General features: G+C 32.1%; 1 protein-coding gene across 1 annotated transcript in view; it reads left to right on the forward strand.

Annotated features, from left to right (window-relative positions):
• The first annotated feature begins 4898 nt into the window (after positions 1–4898).
• LOC140439832 (uncharacterized) overlaps positions 4899–27648 on the forward strand; it is a 41098-nt gene continuing 18348 nt past the window's right edge. The window contains exons 1-2 of the mRNA XM_072529984.1: positions 4899–5056; positions 26707–26745. Coding sequence (XP_072386085.1) covers positions 5020–5056; positions 26707–26745 — 76 coding nt within the window. The 5' untranslated portion in view covers positions 4899–5019. The remainder of the gene's footprint in view (positions 5057–26706; positions 26746–27648) is intronic.

Genomic DNA, 27648 nt, shown 5'->3' on the forward strand with positions numbered 1-27648 from the left:
TATATTAGGATTTATCAGGTCATCTTTATTTGATAGGCGTAGGAAAGTTACTCATGCATAGTGCAGTTCAAGTGTAGTAGTTCTAAATTTAAAGTTCATGGTGCTGGTGTTCATGGTATTTTGTTCAGTCATCTTTATATCAAACGTTATCTCGATACAATTTTTAATGAGAAATTGGATTTCTAGTATAGAATAGTCTGTTAATTCAGACATTATTATAAGTCAAAGATCAATTTTATAGTCGATATTTCTGATCTAGCTCCTTTGATGAAACATTTGCTAGTTTAGTTCTTCCGGTATAGTTTTTCAGAGTACTTGTATGCCTAGGCCATTCTGTTTTCAGTATAATCTCAACAGTTTCTATGTCAATAAGCGATTTCTAAGTTTTTTGACTGATTTTTAATTATGCAAAAAGACGACAGTCATTGTTCGCTGGTTATGTAATTGCGAGAACGTATCGTGTCGAATCTTTCTTCACAGACTGGGATGGCTCATTATTTCTTTAGTTTGTTATTCGCTTCCCTGACATCTTTTACAGCAGTCTTTGCTGTAAACTTCATGTTTGCTGCAACGGATACCGAATTTTTTCCATAGGTTCTTGAAACGTTTTTGGATGTGACATAGCATCTTAAATCTAAAGCACGTTCCTTTGGAATAATAAATAATATTCTTTTGGGTTTGTACAATGACACTAGCAGGATTTTCCTTTATAATGTCGTGTCTCCGATTTAATGCTTTGAGAGAAGAAGAGACACTAAATTGGTCCCAATAATTATTATATTTCAACAATTTGTACAAAATTGTCCCAAAAACTACTCACCTGGATATTTCTTGGGCTTAGAAATACAAATTTTGGCGGATTCCAATACGCATTACATGTACAACGTAGAAATATACAGTGACACAAATTAAAACAAAACTACAAAATCACTCTTTTCTGATCCCACCGAAGTGGTTTTACGGGTTACTTGACCAATTTGTGGCAAGAGACGTAATGTGACTGGCGATGACTGAAACACTTTGGTGGAAATGGTTCGTGAATTATTAAAAAACATTTAATTACGTTGGCACAATTAAAAAAAATAAGGGCCAAATTTTACCAGAATTCCTTCCTTAAAGAAAAAGGTCAGATTATTGTTCTTTGTTTGGATTCACTTCTGATGTTATTATGGTATATTATGTACCTAAGAAAGGCAAAAGTGTAATACTGATATATACAATGCACCATGACAATGGTGTTGATGAAAAAACAAAAAAACCCGACATCATTTTATTTTATAATTCGACAAAGACCGGTATGGATGCTTTTGATAAAAAATGTGCCAGTTATTCTGTAGCTCAAAGATGACAAAGATGACCAATGGCAGTATTTTTTCGTGTTATAAATATTGCAGGTATTAACGTCCAGTGTGTTATATCAGTTTCTAAATAAAGGATCACAGAAGATACAGCTGAAACAAATAGACGACATCAAAGATATAAACGCGAGCTGGGATAAATTAAAAACAACATTGAAAAAGCAGCAACAGAATCTCTAGGAAAACGCAAAGTCATACTAAACAAAAAAAAACAAACAAAAAAAAAACAATACACCCTGGCTCGGAAAAGAAATAAAAGAGAAATATAAAAAGAAAAGAGAGAACTACACGAAGTACAAAACATTAAATACGCCAGAATCCCGAGACAGCTATAGAAGAATACGAAATGAAACAAAGCAGTTGATAAGAAGAACAAAAAATAAACACTGGGAACAGTTTACAAAAAAGATGGAAAGCGACTTATACGGTACACAAAAACAAATATGGAGATTCATAAGAAAAAAACGGAAAGAAATGGTAGAATTGAAGGAATACAATAACATAGCAAACGAATGGGAAATATACCTGACGGAACTGTTTAAAGCAAAGGAAAATAAAAATCAACACAATAACGTACCTGAATTAAAACACGAAATAAAAATCAGTTTTCAGGAAGTAGAAATAGCCATAAATTCACACAAAAATAGAAAGTCACCAGGACCAGACGGAATAATAAACGAGCTTCTAAAACACGGAGGAGAAAGTATCACCCTAGAGATGACAAAACTTATACAAAAACTAATATTGCACTGCAAGATACCAGACTCATGGAGAATTAGTATAATCATACCAATGATCAAGAAAGGAGATAAAGAAGACCTCAACAATTATAGAGGTGTAAATCTACTGAACACCGCACTTAAGCTTACCACAAAAGTCCTAACCAACAAAATCAGTAAACTAACAACTGTATCAGATAAACAACAAGGATCCAGATCTAGAGGATACTGCGTAGACGCCGTATTTGTACTAAGACAAATCACAAAAAAGGCCATCGAGTACAATAAACTAGCATATCTATGTTTTATAGACCTGACAAAGACTTTCGATCACATCAAAGTTGAAGACGTGTTACACCTACTGTATAAAAAAAACATGCCAATAAATATTATACAGACCATCGAAAACAGCTACTTACATAATCGAATACAGGCAAAGGTAAAGGTAAATGGAAAACTAACACAGTGTATACCAGTACAAAGCGTATTCAGGCAGGGTGATTCGTTAAGCCCACTTTTCTTTAATATAATTATTGACTAAATTATACAAGCAGTACGTAAAAGTTATACCTACAGAATGAGGATCAAAGAAATCAAATATTATGTTACGCAGACGACGCAGCATTAATCGCCGAGACAGAAGGCGAACTCCAAATATTAACACATATCTTTAGTACACCAGCCAAGAAATACAATATGATAATATCACCAAAAAAAAACAAATGTATGATAACATCTAAATACCAACTACGATGTAAAATCGAAATTTACGGAAAGATAATAAAGCAGGAAGTAAGGTTTAGATATCTGGGAATAGATATAACTAGTTACGGAGATGTTGAAGAAGTACGACAACAAAGCGTAAAAGCAAATAAAGCGGCGAAATCTCTTAATAACACAATCTGAAAGAACAAACACCTAAGACAAGATACAACAACAAGACTCTATAAAGAAGCAATTAGACCTATACTAACATACACGGCGGAGACAAAACCTGACAAATCAACAACAGATATAAAAATACTCCGACGAGCATCAGGGAAAAGTCTGTTGGATGGGGAGAGAAGCGAAAACATAAGCAGAGCATGCAATATAGAAGACATAAGTGGCTGGGTGAAAAAACGGAAACAGGAGTGGAACGAAAACATTATTAGAATGACAGAGGATAGGATAGTACGAAGAGCATGAAATAAGTCACCAAATGGACGAAGAAGTATTGGCAGATCAAGAAAAAGATGGTGCGACAATTTAAACAATTTAGGAGGCTAATATTGAAGAAGAAACAGACTTTAAAGCCCACATACAATAAGACAGAAGAAGAAGAAGAAGAAATAAAAGAAATTCTATCCCTCGGGAAAAATTCCTAAAAGAATTAGCCCAAAGCTTGTATATTACACACATAAAGAAAATAATATATAACTTCAATGTACCCTGACAGATTCGAGCTATTGCGTATTCCTTAAACCAATGAGAATTAAGAAAGAAAAAGATGTCATTTCTGTCCAGCCAAAAAAGATAGAAAAGCAAACTATGTTTGCACAGAGTGTAAAATGCTCTCTGAAGTAAGTATGCAAAAAATGCAAAAAATATTTTCAATTTTTGTTTAAACGATCTATGGTACTTCGTTTTGTAATATTAGTTTTAAATAAAAAATTTGTTTTTTTTATATAAAAAAATGGGTCGTATAGACCCACTTATAGTACTTATGTAATTACTTCTAACTAGCAGTTAAGGGTTAAGTACGTTTCTGCATTATTTGTACATGCTTAAACGTTTATGTGTGAGTGAGCGTTTATGTAGTTTGTTTGTGTGTTGCATGTGTATTGTGTATAATTAAATATGATGTGTCTCGGTGTTTTTATTCGGCTATTGTTGATATATTCGTGTTGTCGACTTCTTCTTTTAGTATTGGCAACGAAGGCCTGCCAGATTCTGCTGATACGTTTGCTACACATTTTTTATTCAATAAGTAGGATGATTGCTGCTTCTTTGAGTATTTTTTGGTCTATATCTTTTAAGATTATTGATGATCTGTCAAAGCTCCTGTTTTTGATGTATGTTTCATGCTCATTTATCCTGACACTTAGTGGTCCTGCGGTTTTTCCCAAATGGAAATTGTAGCACGAAGATACCACAAAATAGCAGTATTAGGACGTCATCATAGTTTCTTTCTTATTCTTAACTGTTTTTAAGTGTGCTGTATTATTAAGATGGTCTGTTTAGGTTTTACAAGTATAAGAGCAATAAAAGTTCATACCTAGTGCACAATGTAAAGCCTTAAATGTAAATAGATGTAGCATGTTGCCTTTAGTAGACAGTTTGTAATAGTAACTTTTAGACACGGAATTGTCATGTAGGTTTGAGCAAGGTAAAATACGCCTTAACATTGTCTAGTATGATTATGTTGATCCACTCTCATCAATATGTACAGCTGAATCATCATTAGCAGATCCAGAAAAATTTCTTATTTATTTTTATTTATTTCCTTAGATATAAAAATATAGTTTACATAAATAAGACCTGGAAATACCACAAAAGTGTGAAAAATAAAGTTGACAACGTATTCTTGAATAAACAGATAAATAATTATATGATTAAAACAAAAAAGTGCATATAAGAAATTATTATATTAGGCACACCTTGTATAGTGCATTATGTATAAAGTTGCTTGTTTTAACACAATTGTCATCTTATAAATAACAAGCTTATATTCTTCAAAATAAATCCAATATTAGCCAATTTATTCTTATTTAGAAGTCTAAGGTTATCATCGTACCACAAATTTATAAAATATAATACTAAGAATTATCTACTAAAATTCCCATAATTATTATTTTATTAATAGGTTAAATATTTAAAAGCATATATAAATACAGCTTGGTTGAAGAGATCAAGTAAACTGAAAGTAGCTGTGATAGTGACGAGTTCCAAACTGCATTAAGATGAAGTGGATAGTGTTAACAGTTGTTGTACTTCTTGGTGAGTATTTCTTTCAAGAAAATCAAGAAAAATTTAAATTAGAGTATAAATAAAAGTTATTTTGTTTTGCTTTAAATAATTACCACCAAAAAGTATATTATTATAATAAAATAGTAATAAATTTAGAAAGTTTTCAACTATAAATTTTTAATATAATTTAGTTATTAATTTTAATTAAATTTAAGATAAAAAATAAGTTACACATTGCCTCGTATGAGTAAAGAAAAATATTGCTTCTTATGCAACTAAAATACTTTTTTTGCGTGAGAAACAATCTCTACCTTTGTTCAGATATACAACTAACTTACATTTAGTATAGTTAACATTATATTTAAATATACAGTCATTTTAACATTGCAATCTGCAACGGTTCAAATCAGAGCCCAGTAGCGTTTGCAATGATTTAATCTTTTTGAATATTTGCGTATGTAAAGGTTAGCTGGCAGTACTGAGAGTTTCTGCTTTAGTTACCGGACTTTTGACATCGAGATAACGAATATAATTATGTTACCATTTTGTTATCTTCAACCTAGGGTTAATATTTAACTATTATTTTTCACTATGTAATATTATGCACCATATTGCTTAATGACATAGTCCCCACTCTTTTGAATCCATAAGGCTTGTAATTGATTACGGTTATTGTTTACAATAAAATAGCATAAAATACAGTAATACAATAAACAAGTATTTACCTTATGCACAGTGTACTCTGGATATTTTAGGAATATTTACATATGTAAATTTTTTTTTGTCGACTGACCTAAGTATGCCGCAATTTGTTTCTCTATTTTTTGTACCTTTTTCTAAGACCATAAAATATTCTGTGAAGGATACATTTGTAGGTTAGAACCATTTAAACAACTATTCGAAATATTTTGGTCACTACTAATATTTTGGTCACTACGGTTGACTCCTCTTGAGTTTACATTATACATATGAATATACCAGTTGATGTTGTTCTAATTGGAATTATAAATAGTACTAGTATCACAGATGAAGATTCTCTATTTTGTTCATATCTGGAGCGTTTTCTTCTCTTTCGAAAACAAACCGTTTTACCAGACGAGTTGTATACGATTATTTTCTCTAACCTTGCCGGTGCTAAAAATCTTTTTTCGTCAGTTTTTGCGTAAAGGGAGTAGAGATACAAAAGTTGACAAAAACGAAATGTAATTTTTCATCGGGCCATTTTTTTCTTAGTTTATCAAAATATTGCAATACAACATAAAACTCCGACTTCATAATCTGTACATATTGTACCAATATAAGATAATGATTCTTGACATGGTTTAAACTAGCAAGTATTGGCAACAATTTTATCATCATTCTCTCTTTGCCTATATCCCTATGCGGAGTTGGCTTCCTTAATTACATTTCTTTATAAGTTTTTATCTTGGACCGACATGTCCTGCCTAAGCGTCTCCCTTAGGCCTTTTTTGGTCTTTCTCTCCTACTACTTCCAGGAACCCACAGATCAGTAATTCTTCGTATTGGGTAATCTACTTTGAACATGACCGAACTATCTCAACTTATGCTCCCTCATCTTGGCAACAATTGGTGCCACCCCTGGACTAGCCAAAAATTTATATACCATCACATAAATTGTAACTGTATCTTATCTTTTTTCTATCGATAAATATATTACATAAGTACTCTTCGAAATAAGGAATATTGCCTCATCTATAGAATGCAGTTTATTTAAAAATGTGTACTTCATAAACTTCTTAATATTTGAGTTAACAAACAGAGGCCTGACTTTTGTATACTTATCTCCTTGTTGAGGTACAAGTTATCTGTCAGTTCAAAATTTTATATAATAAATTTAAATGTATCTCGTGTATGAGAATCCCGTCCCAACTTAATTGTAAGTATCTCTTTCACGTCGACAAAAAGTTCTCCTGTTCAGATAACCGCTCAATATTAGAGTTCCCAAAAAAGCTTTGACCTCATACACCGGAACTTATTGTTGGTGATTCTTCTGTTTACAGAAGCATACCAGTGAAAACCAGTTATGGGGACTTTTAGAACCATCTTGTGTTTTGTGAAATTCTTTTACAATGTTACATTGAAATTCTATCAAAATGTTGTCTTCTATCCAGTGGTAAAATTTCTGGTCTTTAATTTCAATGTTAGTGTTGGTAGTTTTTTAAAAATATTTTAAAAATTTTATATTTGTCGAGGAATTACTTTAACAATCCATCATGTTATAAAATTAAACAAAACATATAGAACTTTCCAAGTTCTGGATATTTGGATGCTGCTAGAAATATATAATTATTTTCACAGTTATTGCTCGGTGTTAGTTTCTTCCATAACGATAAAGCCTTACTATTATAAATCTTATCTTAATATATATAAATCTCGTGTCACAATGTTTGTCTTCAATGGACTCCTAAACCAATTAACCGATTATAATAAAATTCGCACACCATGTGCAGTTCGATCCAACTTGAGAGATAGGATAGTTTAAATCTCAAATTATAGTCGCAATTTTAATTTATTGCTAATTATTTGTCTGTTATTATTTGACAGTCACAATTATCTGTTAACTCCAAATGATTCTAACAGATGTCGATACCTTTCGACTGGGTTGAGTAAGTAATCAATAGATGGCGCTGCTATGGTAAATCTACGAACGTGTCATATAAGATACATTTTAATAGCATAATTACCACGTGTTGTTGACGCTATAAAATTAATTAGATTTATTTTGTAGTGAACGAAATACTGTATAATTCAATTATTTCCACTTTTTAAATTTTTGGTGTTAGCATAGCCGGCCACGTGTTACTTAGACTGAAGTGTAAATTGAATTCATATTATAATGAAGATAATACAGTGAAATTAATCCTGTTTTTTACTTATTTGTGCTTCATTGATCAAAACTTTATAATTTAATTTGAATATATGTATGTAAGTATTATAACATAATTATAAAATTTAATTAAAATGTCAATGCAAAAATGATACACAATTTCCTACACTTTTTCAATAGTTGTACAAATTTTTTTTTATGGTTTTTATTTAACCTCTATTAAAAAATATTTAGCACTTATTATTTCAATGTGCTATGATAACAAGTTTTTCAGATTTTTTTCTTATATTTAAACGATTAAATTAGTATTTCAATTCTTATTGAAATTATTATTTAAAATCTATAATTTAATATGTACATGTCAGTATTATGACACATAATTATAAAAGTTAATTAGAATGATTTTCAATTTTTCTTTTCTCATATTTAAACGATTAAATTATTATTTTCAGAATATTACGAGGACAAGAGCGGCACGAGAACGAAACATAGCTAGAGTGCGAGTACTGGATCGACAAAGGCAACGGATCAGCCACTCATTACCACGTGCACCATTCGTTCGGCTTGCCTTTGAATATGCACCAGATATTAACTACTCAGCGCATTCAAAAATTGCTATCGGTGGAATGGATAAAATATGTCAATATTGTCAGGCATTGAAATTTCGGAATGAAGCAGCCGGCATGTGCTGCGCATCAGGAAAAGTTGTGCTGTCACCTCTACCCGCTCCGCCGGAGCCTTTATTATCCCTTCTTACTGGCAATTCAGATGATTCCAAATTATTTTTGCGTAAGATACACAAATTTAATTCTTGCTTCCAAATGACGTCATTTGGGGCAACTAAAATTTGCGATCGTGCATCAGATGGACGTAATTTTGAAACTACATTTAAAATTCAAGGCCAGGTGTACCATAAAATCGGATCACTGATGCCAATGCCTGATAACAATCCGAAATTTCTTCAAATTTATTTTATGGGCGATTGTGAAGAGCGCGTGACGACTCGTTGTCTGTATAATTTTATTGAACAAGCAGAGGAAAGAGCAATAATTGTGATATTATTGGAAAATTTTTTAGAAGATCACAATCAACTAATTCAATTGATCAAAAGAGTTTCGCCACGACTGCAAAATGACAATTATCAAATCGTCATAAAAGCCGACAAAGTACCATTAGGTGAACATGCTGGTAGATTCAACGCTCCAACTGTTGATCAGGTTGCTGTTATCATGGTTGGTGATCCAGTTGACAAAAGATCTATAAAAATTACACGGCGAGACAACACTGTCAGTACGATTTCGGATCTACACCGTTCATATGACGCACTACAATATCCATTGATATTTTGGCAAGGACAAGATGAATATCACCCTAATATCAAACAGTATGATCCTAAAACCGGTAAATTTGACAATTATCTATTTACTTTCTTACTGTATGTATAGATTTTAATTTCGTATTGCATTTTATTTTTTATTTTTTTAGGTGATTACAGAAATAATAAAGTTAGCTTAATGAAATACTACGCACACCGAATAATGGTTAGGCAACATCAAGACAATTATATCCTTCGATATCGTCAGCTGTTCCATCAATACATTGTTGATATGTATGCTAAGGTCGAAAGCGAACGCTTGTGTTTCCTTCGATTCAACCAGGCAAAACTACGATCGAAATAATATATTCACTTACGAGATGCTGTTGCTGGAAACATCGATGGAAATTTAAATCCCAATGACATGGGTAATGCTTTCATTTTACCTTCAAGCTACATCGGCAGTCCACGGAACATGCAGGAATACATACAAGATGCGATGACTTACGTACGTCATTACGGCCGACCGGATTTATTTATTACATTCACATGTAATCCGAATTGGGAAGAGATACAAACTTTACTATTGCCAGGACAACAAGCCATTCATCGTCATGATTTAACTGCACGTGTGTTTAAACAAAAATTGAAATCCTTAATTGATTTTATTGTTAAATATTCAATTTTTGGTATCACACGTTGTTGGCTGTATACGATAGAGTGGCAAAAGCGAGGTTTGCCTCATGCCCACATTTTGGTTTGGCTTAAAGATAGAATCCGTCCTGAAGAAATCGATCAAATAATTTCAGCCGAAATTCCAGACCCATTAATTGATCAAGAATTATTTGATATTGTCACCAAACACATGATCCATGGGCCATGCGGTGCTTTCAACATGACGTCACCGTGCATGGAAAATGGAAAATGTAAAAAAAACTTCCCAAAGCCGCATACGAATGACACGATCACGGATATTGATGGTTATCCAATGTATCGCCGCAGAAGTACTGAGAATGGTGGCCACACATTTACAATGCGACTGCCGAACTTTCCAAATCAAGTTGAGTTTGATAATCAGTGGGTGGTACCATACTCACCACTACTTTCAAAAACTTACAAAGCTCATATCAATGTTGAGCTTTGCAGTTCTGTTAAATCAATTAAGTATATTTGTAAATATGTAAACAAAGGCAGTGATTTGGCCATATTTGAAGTACAAAACATAAATAAAAATGACAAAATAGCACGATACCAAATGGGCAGATACATTAGCAGCAATGAAGCTATTTGGCATATTCTCAGCTTTCCCATCCACGAAAGAGATCCTGCTGTCCAACATCTGGCAATACATCTTGAAAACGGTCAACGTGTATACTTCACTGAAGAAAATGTTCTCCAAAGAGCGTTTGAAGCTCCGAAAACGACTCTAACTGAATTTTTTACATTGTGTCAAAAACCTGATGTTTTTGGCCAATTCGCGAAGACATTGGTGTTTGGTGATGTTCCACGTTATTTTACATGGAACAATTCCAGTAAAAAATCGGAGCCACGGAAACAAGGAAAACCACATCCTTCCATTACAGGCATATTCAAAGCTAAGACATTGGGGAGACTTTACACGGTACATCCAAAGCAACGTGAGTGCTTCTATTTACGTTTGTTATTGGTGAATGTTCCCGGACCAACGTCTTTTGAATTTTTACGAACAGTTAATGGTCCAGTATTCAAGACATACCAGGATGCATGTCGTGAACTGCAATTGCTAGAAGACGATAATTATTGGGACTTAACGCTAGCTGATGCTGCGTTGACATCAACACCGAATAACATTCGTCAGTTGTTTGCAATTATTTTGACGACATGTTATCCCTCGCAAGCACAAACTTTGTGGGAAAAATATAAAAATTGTATGTCAGAAGACATCTTGCACCGAATAAGACAAACAAATCAATGCTAAAACATAGATTATACACCAGAAATGTACAATGAAGCATTGGTCTTGATAGAGGATTTATGTGTTCTTATTTCAAATTTACCACTTAATCATTATGGTATGCCATCACCTAATCGTCCAGCCACCGACTTAGTCAATACTGATTTACAACAAGAAAATCAATATGACCATGGAAGTTTAGCAGCAATTATCATGAACAGTGAACGATTACTGACAGCAGAACAAAAAATTATTTATGATCGGATTATGCTGGCTGTTGCTGCTGAACAAGGCGGTTTTTTTTTCTTGGATGCACCCGGTGGAACCGGTAAGACATTTTTAATATCGTTGATTCTTGCCAAAATACGGTCGCAACAAAAAATCGCATTAGCAGTAGCATCGTCAGGCATTGCGGCTACTTTACTGGATGGTGGGCGAACAGCACATTCAACATTCAAGCTGCCATTGGACGTTCGTAATAAACCAGATGCAATGTGTAACATCAAAAAGAATAATGGAATAGCTGCAGTGTTGCGGAAGAGTTCTATAATAATTTGGGATGAGTGCACAATGGCACACAAATATTCACTTGAAGCATTAAACAGAATTATGCAAGATTTAAACAGCAATAATAAACTTTTCGGTGGTGCTATCTTACTTTTGTCTGGTGACTTCCGGCAGACCTTACCGGTTATACCTCGCTCTACTTTCGCGGATGAGATTAATGCATGTTTGAAACAATCATTCTTATGGCGAAGTGTTGAAACACTTCGATTGACCATAAATATGCGAGTACAATTGCAAAATGATCCATCAGCACAAATATTTTCCGAACAACTACTAGATATTGGGAACGCTAAAATAGAACTGCAACCAAATACGCAATGCATTAAACTACCAGACAATTTTTGCACTGTTGTTCAGGATAAAAATAAATTGATTCAGAGTATTTTCCCGGATATACAGAATAATTATTTGAATCATGAATGGCTTAGTCAACGGGCGATTTTGGCAGCCAAAAACGTTGATGTTGACGAAATTAACTTCCAGATACAACAGTTGTTTCCAGGTGATCTGATGTTTTTTAAATCAATCGATACTGTTGTTGATGAAAATGAAAGTGTAAATTTTCCGATTGAATTTTTAAATTCATTAGATATCCCTGGAATGCCACCACATAATCCTCGATTAAAGATTGGTTCTCCTATTATTCTCCTCCGTAATTTGAATCCACCTCAATTATGTAACGGTACGCGTTTGGTCATCAAAAGATCACCGGAAACATTCTTGAAGCAACCATTTTGGCTGGGAAGTTTAAAGGAAAAGTGGTCCTGCTGCCACGTATTCCGATGATACCATCAGATTCTACAATATCGTTCAAAAGGCTACAGTTTTCAATTCATTTAGCTTTCGTCATGTCTATAAATAAATCTCAAGGTCAAACAATGTCCATTTGTGGTTTAGATTTGGAAAATCCATGTTTTTCTCACGGGCAACTATATGTTGCGTGTTCACGTGTTGGGAAACCGTCGAATCTATTTGTGTTAGCTAAAGACAGGTTAATCAAAAACATTGTGCACCGATTGGTGTTAAATTAAATTGAAATTGAAAGTATTTATAATTCAAAAAAATAGATATTAATGTTTAAAAGTTTAAGACTGTCTGCCTTGCCTACCTCATTCATGAGTTTAAGCGTCACATGTTATTTACTGTATTATACTGTAATATACTTATATTTGTTATAAAATTAAATGGAAATAATAAATCTGATAAATTTTTATTTTGTACCTATTGATTTCTGCTTAATATCAAGTGTAAGAACATTTCAATTAATTGTGTTCAACGTACTTCCCCTTCAAATCTCAATCCAGTGAATTTGTATACCAACATCAACATTTTCGTCTTTGTTCGTAAATAATTTCATTGTACTAAAGAGTTATAGTAGTAGAAAGTCAAATAAGGAGATCACCATCTTTTTTTACAAATACCATCTGTGTGAAAAAGCATAGTGGACTCCGTGACTGATGTTCTCTTATTGTTCCTCTTAGATTGTTTACTATAATGTAATATAACAAAAACTTTAGCCACAGCAACGCGTGGCCGGGTCAGCTAGTTATATATTAAATTATAAAAATGCAGTACAAAAGTGCAGAAATACTGCATGAAAGATTTTCTATTAACCCGCCAGCGGACGGGCGAAATAAAATTACATAAACATTATAGATGAGGTCTCAAATGACAAATTTCGAAGAATAAAAAAATGAAATAAATTTTCTTAAACTATCTATCTGTTGTGTATTTGTATAATAGTAGAGTTAACTGTTTTAATATAGTTCTGAAGCTATTTTCTTGTGGCATTTTCAATTAATTAATATTAGTTTAATACTAATTTTAATTAATATTAGTATTAAATTAGTTAATTAATATAATTACAATATTCAAGATTTTTCGCATTTTTGAATTTTTATCTTATTTTTAGTTTACAACAAAATGAGAAACGATAACTCGAAAGCATCTATTCTATTTATAAGAAAAAAAAATAGCGGTGTAACAAATAACACACAACAAATTAAACAAAAAAGTTCATACAGAAAATATCGGTAGTCAATTTCGGTCAGCATATTTTCCACGGCATGCTGTTATGTATCGTGCTAATTTATTCAAATAATATTTATTGTTAACTTACTGTCGAGAATAAAAGGAATGCACACACTTGTACTAAACGACTAGGCGTAAACAATAAAAGCAATGATACGCAATGAGTCGATGTTTGACCACCAAGTGAGAAAGACGTGTTTTAGGCACTCATTTATCGTGCTAGTTAAATAGTAATTATTGAAGTAAATGTAATAGTAATTAAGTAAAAAACTAAGTGAAAGTGATTTGTATACTGAATATTGGAATCATGAGTAGATAAAATATACTTTTTTGATCTATTTGGATACATATATTTAAGTAAATCACTGCAATCGGTTGTAATTATTATCCAATTTCCAAGAACTGGTATTACAGCGAAAGCTGTAAAACACCAAAAAAAGCAGATGAACTAATCCGCTTAGCATCCTTTAGCCAGGACTCCATTCTTATTAATGAGGTTTCTTCTGGTGACTTCCCGTCAGAAATAAAAAATAAAGTGTTGAGTGCGTGGCGGAATAAGTAGAGTGCATCGCAAGGTAAACTCAAGGAAATCGAACAATTAGTAAAACCGTGGCTCCAACCCACAGCGAACAGACACGACCAAGTGAGAATAGCGCGTTTGCGGCTGGGACACAGTGATTTGATACATAAACGCTTCTTTGCGCTGACTGTGCCGCCAATGTGCGAGAATTGTCAAGGGACACTCACCGTGGAGCATATACTAACTCGGTGCAAAACATATGAAGCAGCAAAAGGGAAGCACACTATCCCAAGTAATATAAAGGAGGCCTTAAGAAAAAACATGAACACTAAAAAAAGACAATAAGTTTTCGTAAAGACTCAGGATTGTAATTATTGTAATTTTTTCAAACTTTACCTGTATTATATTTTTTAGGTCGTTAATAACCCATGTGGTTGCAGCGTAAAGAAATAAAAAAAATGATACGCTATTACATCTAACAGTTCTTTTGTAATTATGTAGCGTTATAACTGCTACATTGCCTGCTTTCTTTCTTATGTTAATATATTTCGTTAATTCTATTCTCCAATTCCCATATCTTCTGTCATAATTCATATTCTTCTATATCCTCCATTGTATCTCTTATTTTTCTATATATTTTCTCAGATATAGATTGTATCAGAATTATATCGTTACTTAATTGATTCATTATTCTCTTTTCATTTTTACTGGTATTTGGTATAAAAACCAGTTGGCGTCCAAATCTATCTTCTTTATATATATATATTTCAGTATCTACCTTTCCTATTTTCTTAATAATCATCATTTTTATCTTTTACTCAAGTTTCTAAAGAATGAATTTTATTTTCATCTCTATTTCTGTTACTTTGGAACGAGAGGTGCCATCTTTATTCTCTGTTTAGTTTAATGCTAGTGACAAAGACTCCTTTTTGTTGACATTTCCCCCTTCCCGTTCGATACAAAAGTCGATATAATGGCTTTTATTTCTAAAAATGTCGATTTTCTTCATGACTTTAGTATAATAAATAACCAATTGTTGTGTCGTCTCCTGAATTAGGAGGTAAGAGTTTAATATATTTTATCGGTTTCCTGATTCTACCTGTTGTATAAAAATCTTTTTATAATTTTAACTTTGAAAATTCTAATCTCATTATTTATGATTATCATATGTAAGTAGGTACATACTTTTGTGGATATTTCTTACGTTTTTTTTTATTTTATATAAAAACTATAAGCAATAAGAAATATATAGTTTCTTTAATATAGTATGTAAAATTTTTACGAATATTTTTACAGTTTTAAATATTGAATTTAAATCCTTAATATCTTTTGATTTTAATAATAATTAACTTTTGACAAACTACCATTTCTATATAGAAATGTTTCTAAATTCTAAATTATCTAGCTTTTCAATGAATATATCTTGTCATTTTTACCGAATCCGCTTTGTAATTAATATTAGAATAATTCAGTAGTAAAAATTAATTACCATTTGCTTAAAAAGATTATATATCCTTACTTTTACTTATTTGCTACATAAATAAGAATTGTTTCTCGACTTGCTTGGGTGAATAATGATAAAATTTTGTTAAATTTGATTGGTCACCTATTCATCCCCCAAGCAAGGTCTCTCATTTTGGTTTCACCATTTTCTGAAGCAAGGTGTGTTTTTCTTCATTTTAGTCAACCTCCGGGATACATTTCTCAGGTGCGGGTCAATTTATATTAACATCCAGAAGACCAACCGGCCTGAGAATGGCACTATCATTCCATTAGGAGAGTTGACTCCAGGGCAAGAAAATCCATAACTAACAACATGGCTTGCTAACAACCATAGCAGAAAAGACCAGGATAAAACCTAGGATTTGGTGACAAGCATTTTTCCTTACTATAATGTAACACTGTAGCAAGAAGTCGAATAATTTTTATTTAAATTCAACATAATATTTAAACATGTATTTTACTTTTTTTTTTTGTTTAATATTTTAATAAACATGTGTTAATTTAACTGTGTATTGTTTCTTCTTTTTACTTGTTTGCATGTGTTGCTCCAGAGTAGGCCATATTCACGTCCTGAGTGAGCTAGCCAGGGAGTGTTTCGTATAACGTCTAATGTAGCAATTTTGCAATTGATACATTAGGGGTTATAACGTTAAAAATTGGTCCCAACGGGAAACGATTTGTCACTCCAACGTTGTTAGTGATGTTAGTCGGATTGTAGCAGCAAACTAAGGTTTGCGGTTACAAGTTGACAACAGCAGCTCAACGTTGGGATGTTACAAATTGAGCCTCGAAGGATTACAAATTGGCACCCAATGAATGTTCGTTGGAACGTTACAAATTGGTGTCTAACGTTACAAATTGGCGCACCAACGTAATATACTCTGAGTAATGCATACATTCTTGTATTTAGTTGAAACAATACTTTTATATTTTCTTGCTATTATTATCTTTAACATTTTTCTTCCTATTTTCAGTAGTAAATTTATTAAATTTCAGTAAAAATATCTATTTTCTATCTTACTTACTTTTTTATACTTATTTTTTTTATCTAATTTTTACTGATAGTTTTTTTTTGATCACCAACCTTTTTTGTCTGCTGGTTATCATTAACCTTGACAAGTTCATGTGTTGTTGGGTAGTGTTAAAACTTAATTAAATATAAAATAGTAGTTTTATATTATTTTCGTAAATTTAATTATCTTTATCTTTAAAGTTGATTTGGTTACTTGTTGGTTTACATCAATTATTGTTTTTTAAATAATCTTACAAAATGGCTACCATCAACCCTAAGCATTTGAAAACTGATGAGTTAACCTATGAGTTAATTATTAGAGATCTTGAGGTTCCTTCTACTGTCGATGAGAAAAGAAGAGTCCTTAGTGGAATTTTGTCTCAGGAAGCATCAGACAGAAGCTTCTCTGAAACAGTTGTCCCTCTTGAATTTGAGCAAGACCATAATCAGGCCTTGGCTACTCTTGCTGATTTATCTAGTATCATCGATGAATTTTCAGGTAGTAAGTCTGATTATAGGTACAAATGTATTTGTTCTCGTTTAACTCATTTGTCTGGCCGTGTATCTCGTCTGAAGACCACTTCTTCAACGCAGGAAACACTCAAAAGACAGTTACGGAGTAAATTATTGTCAATTGAGGGTGTGCTTGTGGAAAAACTTAATCTTCCTTCAGAATCTACTCCAGTTAGGGTAGAATCACATACTGCATCTTCAGTAGTGAAGTCTGTGCCCATTTATAAATGGGGAATTCAAAAGTTTTCCGGCAAACAGCCTTTGATTCCTTTTCTTGAACAAATTGAGACGCTTAAAATCTCCAGGAATTGTTCTAATGATGACCTGTTTCTTTCTGCAGGAGATCTGTTTGATGGCAATGCTTTCACTTGGTGGCATAATCATCTTCTTAAAAAGACATTTCAGTCATGGTCTGACTTAGTTGCCGCTTTAAAGGAAACTTATCTTCCGGCAGATTATGAGAGGAATTTGTGGGAACAAATTCGTTCTACAAGGCAATCTTTTCGAGAACCTGTATCTACATTTATCTCTAATTTTGAAGCTCTTTTCTTCCGTTTACCTTCTGTCGTTTCAGAGAAAGATAAAGTATCTGAAATTAGACGTGGTCTTTTGCCAGACTACATCAAAGCTTTGGCTTTGCACGATATAGACACTGTATCTGATCTTACCTCTTACTGTAAAAGAATTGAGTCTGCGTTATCTATACCCCACTTTAATAATAATAATAAGAAATTTTCATATGAAACAAATTCACTTGATGAAATTTGTTGGAATTGCAACAAACGAGGTCATGTGTATCCTCAGTGCAGGTACCAAAAAAATAAATTTTGTTATGGTTGCGGTTTTAAGAACGTTATTAAGGCACATTGCCCCAAATGTTCAAAAAACGAAGCGCGAGGTTGTTCGATAGCGGACAGGAATCAACCTCATTGCAGTCAAATGTCTGCATCAAACCTAAAAGGCAAGAACATACCAGGAAAAAATTTGAAGAAAACTTCAAACAAAGGACAAGAGTAACATTTCAACTACCACCTATTATTAAAACGCGAGCTGAAACTTCTGATTCTAATTGTGATTTTAATCCTTTACCTATAGACAAAACTCCCATAGATACAACGCACAATGTTTCTTTAAATCCTGCGAATATTTCTTTTCCGTTGATTTCAACGTCTGATACTTTATGTAGAACTAATCCTCTTCTCGATATTCGTACACAGGATAATCGACCATATATTTCAATAAATATTGGCAGTGAAACAATATCTGCACTTGTAGACTCTGGTAGTAATGTCTCTATTATTGGCTCTCCAGCCTTATTTCTTCTTAAGAAGTTGAATTTGCATCTTCACTATGATATTTCAGTACAGCTAACCACTGCTGATGGTAATGTCCAAAGTACCTTAGGTTATGTGTTTTTACCTGTTACCTTATCTGATAGCACACAAAAGTTAAAAGTTTTAGTGGTTCCTTCTATCTCACATAAAATGATTTTAGGTATGGATTTTATAAAATTGTTTAGAATTTCTTTGGATTTCACAAATTTTTCGTATAGTACAGCTCAACTGTCAACTTGTGTTGTTAATACTATAGTAAGTTCAGAGAATTTATCCACCCATCAGCTTTCACAACTACATTCGGTAGTCAAACTGTTTAAGGGAATAGGCCCAACAGATTCTATTGGTAGAACCCACTTGTATACTCACCATATAGACACTGGTGATGCGAAACCAATTAGGCAAAGACAATATCCTCTTTCGCCTGCTATGCAGAAAATTCTCAACGAAGGAGTTGATGAGATGCTTAAGTTGAAAGTCATCGAACCATTAACAACCAGTACACCTTGGTTGTCTCCTTTGTGGTTGGTTCCGAAGAAAGATAGTTCCTATAGAGTTTGTTTTGATGGTCGAAAACTTAATTCGATAACAGTTCCTGATAGTTACCCCATGCCTTTAATAGATTCAATCATATCTAAAGTAAGAGATGCTAAATTTATTTCGTCAATCGATTTAAAACAAGCTTTTTATCAGATACCTTTGGATGATCAATCCAAATTAAAGACTGCATTTACAGTTCAAAATAGAGGTTTGTTCTGTTTTAATGTATTACCTTTTGGCTTAAATAATAGTGCACAAGCTATGTGCAGAGTTATGGATTCAGTTATAGGTCCTTTACTGGAGCCTTATGTTTTCTATTATCTTGATGATATTATTGTTGTTACTCCTGACTTTGATTGTCATATCAAAATTCTTAAAATGTTGTTTAAGAGACTTAAATATGCAAATCTTACAGTCAATTTTGAAAAGTGTCAGTTTTGTAGACCTTCTCTTAAATTTCTTGGTTTTGTTGTAGATCAACAAGGGTTAAGAACTGACCCAGCTAAAGTAGAAGCTATTTTGGAATATCCAGTTCCAAAAACTACTACTCAAATTCGTAGACTTATCGGATTGATAGGTTATTACCGTCGATTTTTGAATAATTTTGCATCCATTTGTACTCCCATTTCTGATTTACTCAAGGGTAAAAAGAAAGGACAGTCTATTGTTTGGACTCCAGAAGCTAACTTAGCTTTCAGTCAGATTAAACAGGCACTAACATCTGCTCCTGTTCTTGCTAGTCCAGACTTTGACAAGCATTTTTATCTTGCTTGTGATGCAAGTGACACTGGTGTTGGGGGTGTATTATTTCAAAAAGAAGATGGTTTAGAGCATCCTATAGCTTTCTTTAGTAAAACTCTCTCTAAAGCTCAACGTAAGTACACTACTACTGAGAAAGAACTGCTGGCTATTTTATTATCTATTGAAAAATTTAGGTGTTATATTGAAGGAAGTGAAAACTTCACTGTGATTACTGATCACTCATCCTTACAGTGGTTATATTCCATGAAAAACCCTTCTCCTAGAATTGCCAGATGGATAATGAAACTATCCTGTCACAAGTTCACTGTCATTCACCGTAGTGGTTCTTTAAATGTTGTGGCTGATTCCCTTTCTAGAATACCTGAACAAAATCCTGAAATTTCTCTTTTAGATTTATCTAATCTTAAAACAGATACTTGGTATGATAATATGGTACAAAAAGTACAAAATAATCCAGGTCAATTTCCTGCTTTTAAAGTTCATGGTAATGTTCTTTACAAGCATATCTTTTCAAGGAATAAGTTTTCAGATCCTTCCCCAGAATGGAAAATTTTCGTTCCGTCTCCTCACAGAAAAGATATTTTGAAACTCTTTCATGATGATCCTACAGCTGCTCACCTAGGAGTATATAAAACGCTCTCTAGAATTACGGAATTGTATTACTGGCCTAGAATGAGACTTTATGTCGCAAACTATATCAGTAAGTGCAAAATCTGTGCTGCTAGTAAAGCAGGAAATGTACCTCCTGCTGGTTTAATGGGAAAGTACAGAGATATTAATTTTCCATTTCAGTTTTTATCTGCTGACTTATTAGGCCCTTATCCTAGATCTAAAAATGGAAATCGTTTTCTTTTAGTTGTTGTCGACTGGTTCACGAAATTTATTTTTGTCCATCCAATGGCAAATGCTACCTCTACAGCTATTGTTAAATTTATTGAAAATCAAGTTTTTCTTATCTTTGGGGTACCACAAATTTTCGCAGTTGATAATGGGAAACAGTTCGTTTCCAATGATTTCAAAAATTTAATGAATAAATATAAAGTACAAAAAATTTGGTATAATGCGAGATATTTTCCTCAAATAAATCCTACTGAGAGAGTTAACAAAACTATCGTAACAGCTATTCGTTCTTTTATACATGATAATCATAAAGATTGGGACAAAGAAATCTTTAAGATTGCCCAGGCTATTCGCCTAGCCAAACACGAAGTTACACAATGTAGTCCTTCGTTTCTAACTTTTGCCAGAAATATCCCTTTGGACGGTTCCTTCTTTGGTGCAATAGAAGACAAAGCAAGCAATGTCATTAATATTAATAATAAGCTATACGACCCAAGACCACTAGAAAATATGTCTTCTATTTTCAAAGAAGTGCAAAAGAGAATACGTCACTCTTATGCGACGAATTCTAGCAGGTATAACCTTCGTAGACGTGATGTCAAATATCACGTTGGTGATAAAGTCTGGAAGAAAAATTTTGTCCTATCAAAAGCTGTCGATGATTTCTCTGCAAAACTAGCACCAAAATTTGTCCCCTGTATTGTCAATAAAGTTTTGTCTAAATTAGTCTACAATTTAAAGGATCTAGATGGAAATGATCTTGGAAATTTTCATGTCAGGGATATCAAATTAGATGTCACTGATTCTAGTGACGATGAAAATCAGTAATGCATATTAAAAATATATCTTTTGAGTAAAACTTGCAGTTATACTATTATATCTTACCTTTAAGTGTAATTTAAACTTACATATATCTTGCATATATTTTAAATTATCTTCTTATCTCTTTTGTTAAGCTTATACATATTTTTATTACCTGCGTTAACAAATATCTTCGTTATTTATGGACTTTTCAATAAAATATTTAGTTATGAGAACCTTTGCTAGAAAATTTATCTACTACCTTTCACAAGTTTGATTGTTATTTACTTATCTTTATCTTCGTTTAATAACACATTATCTCTTACTTTTACAAGTTAGCTACTTGTATTACCTTTATGGTGTTATTAAAACTATTGCGGTAATAACTTATGTCTAATTTTCATACCTAGTGCAAGTGTCTTGTTTTTCCGTTGAGTGGGTTCAAATATGAGATTTGTTCGGACAAGCACATAAAAATTGCCTAGGATGATTTATCTTCGCGGGACTTGAGGTCACTGCAGGAAAACTATTAACAAGGGCGTTAATATTTTCCATTTACCCATTAGGGGTGTTGCGTTAGGCATAATTCTTTATCTTTTGGAGTGAAAGTAATCTTATGCATATATCTTCTTTTATAGAAACCTCTGGTGTAAGATTATGAAGCTTTGAAGTTTTTGATTGCATTTGAATTGTCTTTAACATTTTAAATACATACGTCTATATTTATGCAGTTCTAGTTCTATTTCTTTTGTGTAGATCCCTGGATAGTGTTTAGTGTTATAGCAATTTTATATGATATTACCACAACTTATCTTATCTTTGCTTTGTATTTTCCTTTATCATAAGTAAGCCAAATTTTATACAGTATCTTTAATGTCTTTTGTGTAGACCTTTGACTTACTAGGTATTGTGAAGAATATACTTATGTTTATCTGACAATCAAAATTACTTGTATGACATAATTATCTTGATATTTACCTACCTTTAATTTTTGATACTATTTGGTACAAAAATTACTTTATCTTATACTAGCTTAATGTCAATTTGCTGTTTTATTGACTTGCCTTAGTCCATAAATATGCATATGCAATATGCTGAGAATTCATTCTCATTATCTTCTTATCTTTAATAAACAATGTAATTGTTTCCAGACCATACTGTCTATTGAAGTTTAGTCATAATAAGTTTCTCTGATTTAGTTCACAATGATTGCCCTCATAACTACAATGAATTTTCTTTTTCCTGAGTGTTATATTTTAATGAAATTATTTTTTTATTGCATTTACAAGGTAGATTTAACCTTATGCATACTACTATTTAGAAATCTGGTGTAGGGTTGTGTCTCTTTGAAATGACAATGGAAAGGTTTTGTTTTTTATACCCTCTTGTATAACTTTGCTCTGTACAATTTTTCTGTATAGATTACTTTATTATTCTAACAGGTGCATAACGTTTGGATTTAAATCAAAGTATATTTATGACTAATTTTTCTTCTTCAGTTCAACTGAGTATAATTTTGTGCAGTTTTCTTTTCATCTTGTGTAAATTTTATACTTAATAGATGTCTAGATTGGTCTTACTAAATTTTTACTTATTTCTTTTATATTTTGATGTTTACCTTATCTTTCTTAACTGCTTATAATGTTCTACTCATACTATCTCATGCAATATATGCAACTAAAATCTAGATTAGTATTATGATAACTAATATTTGGATTTATATACCTACTGCATTACTGATGATTATGATATCTTATCTTTTATAACTTAATGATTATATGCATATCTAGTGATATTGCTAATATCATAATTACCTTGGTTTAAAATCAACTTCCCTTAAGAACTAACATTCTTGAAAGAATGTCTTTCTAACGATGTTTATCTCCATGAGTGATAGATACATCGTCCCCATATTAGTTGTTTTTGTATGATATTTATGTAATTACATATATATGGGACCGAACTGTGGTGGAGATGTACATTTATACCACTGGATCTTCCTTTAATGGTAAGGTTGTCTTTAGGGTATGGCGTCGGGGGGTTCATAGTACACAGGACTGTCGTCTCTGAGGAGCGCTTTCGAGGTTTAACCATGGATTATGAGCTACTGCGTTCATACCAACATGATTTCAATCGGCCCAGTGTATAATCGATGTACAGTACCAAAGATTGCGGATAACCCTTAACGTAGCTTTTCTCCCTCTTGGTCTACGACCAATTTTAGTGTGACGAATACTATAATTCGTTGGGATAAAATATTTCCCTGAGTATTAACTCTAAAGCCCTGTTACATGCTGCTACAATGTATAGCACATAAATATTTGCCTCATAATTTTAGTGTGACGAATACTATAATTCGTTGGGGATGAAATAATACCCAGAGTGCTCACTCTAAAGTCATTTAGTGTATATAGTATTACAATACTGTAATACATAGTTTATAATTATGTAGTTAAAATTCTAGTTTAACGGATACTATAATTCGTTGGGTGATAGTCATTTATTTTTTTTGACTTAGGTTAATATAAGTATATTAATTTTTATATCTTATCACAAGTTAACCATTTTCACTTTATTTTGTTTAAATAATAGTACCTAAACTTACAAGTTATTATACCTATATCTAGGTATCTAGATAACTTTATTATTTGGTAAAGATTACCTTTATTATTATTTTGATGATCATAACATATAATGAGTTTAGTGATGAGAAAAATTTCTCAAGGTACTTTCGAAATTTTTCTACTGGGTGGTGGAAGTGTGTAGCGTTATAACTGCTACATTGCCTGCTTTCTTTCTTATGTTAATATATTTCGTTAATTCTATTCTCCAATTCCCATATCTTCTGTCATAATTCATATTCTTCTATATCCTCCATTGTATCTCTTATTTTTCTATATATTTTCTCAGATATAGATTGTATCAGAATTATATCGTTACTTAATTGATTCATTATTCTCTTTTCATTTTTACTGGTATTTGGTATAAAAACCAGTTGGCGTCCAAATCTATCTTCTTTATATATATATATTTCAGTATCTACCTTTCCTATTTTCTTAATAATCATCATTTTTATCTTTTACTCAAGTTTCTAAAGAATGAATTTTATTTTCATCTCTATTTCTGTTACTTTGGAACGAGAGGTGCCATCTTTATTCTCTGTTTAGTTTAATGCTAGTGACAAAGACTCCTTTTTGTTGACATTTCCCCCTTCCCGTTCGATACAAAAGTCGATATAATGGCTTTTATTTCTAAAAATGTCGATTTTCTTCATGACTTTAGTATAATAAATAACCAATTGTTGTGTCGTCTCCTGAATTAGGAGGTAAGAGTTTAATATATTTTATCGGTTTCCTGATTCTACCTGTTGTATAAAAATCTTTTTATAATTTTAACTTTGAAAATTCTAATCTCATTATTTATGATTATCATATGTAAGTAGGTACATATTTTTGTGGATATTTCTTACGTTTTTTTTTATTTTATATAAAAACTATAAGCAATAAGAAATATATAGTTTCTTTAATATAGTATGTAAAATTTTTACGAATATTTTTACAGTTTTAAATATTGAATTTAAATCCTTAATATCTTTTGATTTTAATAATAATTAACTTTTGACAAACTACCATTTCTATATAGAAATGTTTCTAAATTCTAAATTATCTAGCTTTTCAATGAATATATCTTGTCATTTTTACCGAATCCGCTTTGTAATTAATATTAGAATAATTCAGTAGTAAAAATTAATTACCATTTGCTTAAAAAGATTATATATCCTTACTTTTACTTATTTGCTACATAAATAAGAATTGTTTCTCGACTTGCTTGGGTGAATAATGATAAAATTTTGTTAAATTTGATTGGTCACCTATTCATCCCCCAAGCAAGGTCTCTCATTTTGGTTTCACCATTTTCTGAAGCAAGGTGTGTTTTTCTTCATTTTAGTCAACCTCCGGGATACATTTCTCAGGTGCGGGTCAATTTATATTAACATCCAGAAGACCAACCGGCCTGAGAATGGCACTATCATTCCATTAGGAGAGTTGACTCCAGGGCAAGAAAATCCATAACTAACAACATGGCTTGCTAACAACCATAGCAGAAAAGACCAGGATAAAACCTAGGATTTGGTGACAAGCATTTTTCCTTACTATAATGTAACACTGTAGCAAGAAGTCGAATAATTTTTATTTAAATTCAACATAATATTTAAACATGTATTTTACTTTTTTTTTTTGTTTAATATTTTAATAAACATGTGTTAATTTAACTGTGTATTGTTTCTTCTTTTTACTTGTTTGCATGTGTTGCTCCAGAGTAGGCCATATTCACGTCCTGAGTGAGCTAGCCAGGGAGTGTTTCGTATAACGTCTAATGTAGCAATTTTGCAATTGATACATTAGGGGTTATGACGTTAAAAATTGGTCCCAACGGGAAACGATTTGTCACTCCAACGTTGTTAGTGATGTTAGTCGGATTGTAGCAGCAAACTAAGGTTTGCGGTTACAAGTTGACAACAGCAGCTCAACGTTGGGATGTTACAAATTGAGCCTCGAAGGATTACAAATTGGCACCCAATGAATGTTCGTTGGAACGTTACAAATTGGTGTCTAACGTTACAATTAAAGAGTTCTATGAAGGTTATTGTATATAATACATGACGTAAAAAGTTATAAAAAAAAATTACATTCGGTCGGGTGAGAACAGTTTCGGGGAACTACAGCTAATTTTTAATGAAGATTATATATATATATATATATATATATATATATATATATATATATATATATATATATATATATAATCTTCATTAAAAGTTAGCTGTAGTACATATATATATATATATATATATATATATATATATATACATAGCGCATAAAGGTATACAAAGAAAATACACGTTCGATCGGGTGAGGCCTGTGAGACCCATTGGTGAAAATTTTTTTATGATTAGAAGAGGGTTTCAATGTTATTAATAAAAAACTACTAAGTTTTGTTGTACTTTTATATGAATGAGGCCCACCACTACTAGTGAAAATACTATTTCAAATTGAAATAGTATTTTTACTTTTTTTTCATTTTTTCTTGACTAATAACGTCAATTTAAGTAAGATATTTATTTATGCAATTTTCTAGTAAGCTTATATATTTATTTTAGGTTTGGCCAATGCAGAGGAAGTTTCCGAAAAGAGAGCAGGTAATAAATAGTTTTTTACACAATATAAATATTATAGTCAACGAAAATATATCTTATTATGTGTCCGTATAATAAAAAGGAGAGAATATACTTCTGAACAAAAATTTAATAAACGGCCTTTATAATTAGGATACATTTTTTTCAATGGTTGTATTGTATAATTTTATGTCATACTAGTCTATTATTGTGTTTTTATTGCTTAGTTACCAACTACGTAATAGTATACTTTATGTCCAGCACGCATATGTTCTACACGGTTTTCTGTCATCCAGTGCTGTACTTTTTCATATTTCTTGTCGTAGGCATCTCTCGACTTATGTGGTAGTAACTTTTGCGTTGCTCTTTTGCTTTTTTTTAAATTTGGTTAGGGATCTCAAAAATATCTTGCATTTTGACGGTTTAGTTTGACACGTTTGACAGCATTTGCGTAGCGTAGCAACATAACATAACATATTTATTTGTAGGTGCAATACCGAACTAGTATGACGTATAAGTTTGTATGCACCGCGGGTATAATAGATGTATATGCCCTCGGGCGACTAACAAACCCTCGGGCCAGAGGCCCTCGGGTTTCAAACATCGTCGCCCTCTGGGCATAAACATCTATTTAATACCCTTGGTACATAAACAACTATAATATGGATATTATGGATTGGCTTTAATATGTACTTTTAAACAAATCAGACACATCCTACGATATCTTATAATGGTTTGAGTAAGTTGAAACTATAAGAAAAACTTTTTATTTCTAATCGTGTTTCTACTGCAGATAAAAATTATTTATTCTGGAAAGCAACTGAGAAATTTAAAATCCACAACTTCACAATTCCAGTCTATCTAGTGGAAATGATCATAAAAATGATGGCTCCAATGAAAGTAGCTTAAGAACGTAATACTAACATT

This window comes from Diabrotica undecimpunctata, chromosome 4 (assembly GCF_040954645.1).
Source record: "Diabrotica undecimpunctata isolate CICGRU chromosome 4, icDiaUnde3, whole genome shotgun sequence".
NCBI lineage: Eukaryota > Metazoa > Arthropoda > Insecta > Coleoptera > Chrysomelidae > Diabrotica > Diabrotica undecimpunctata.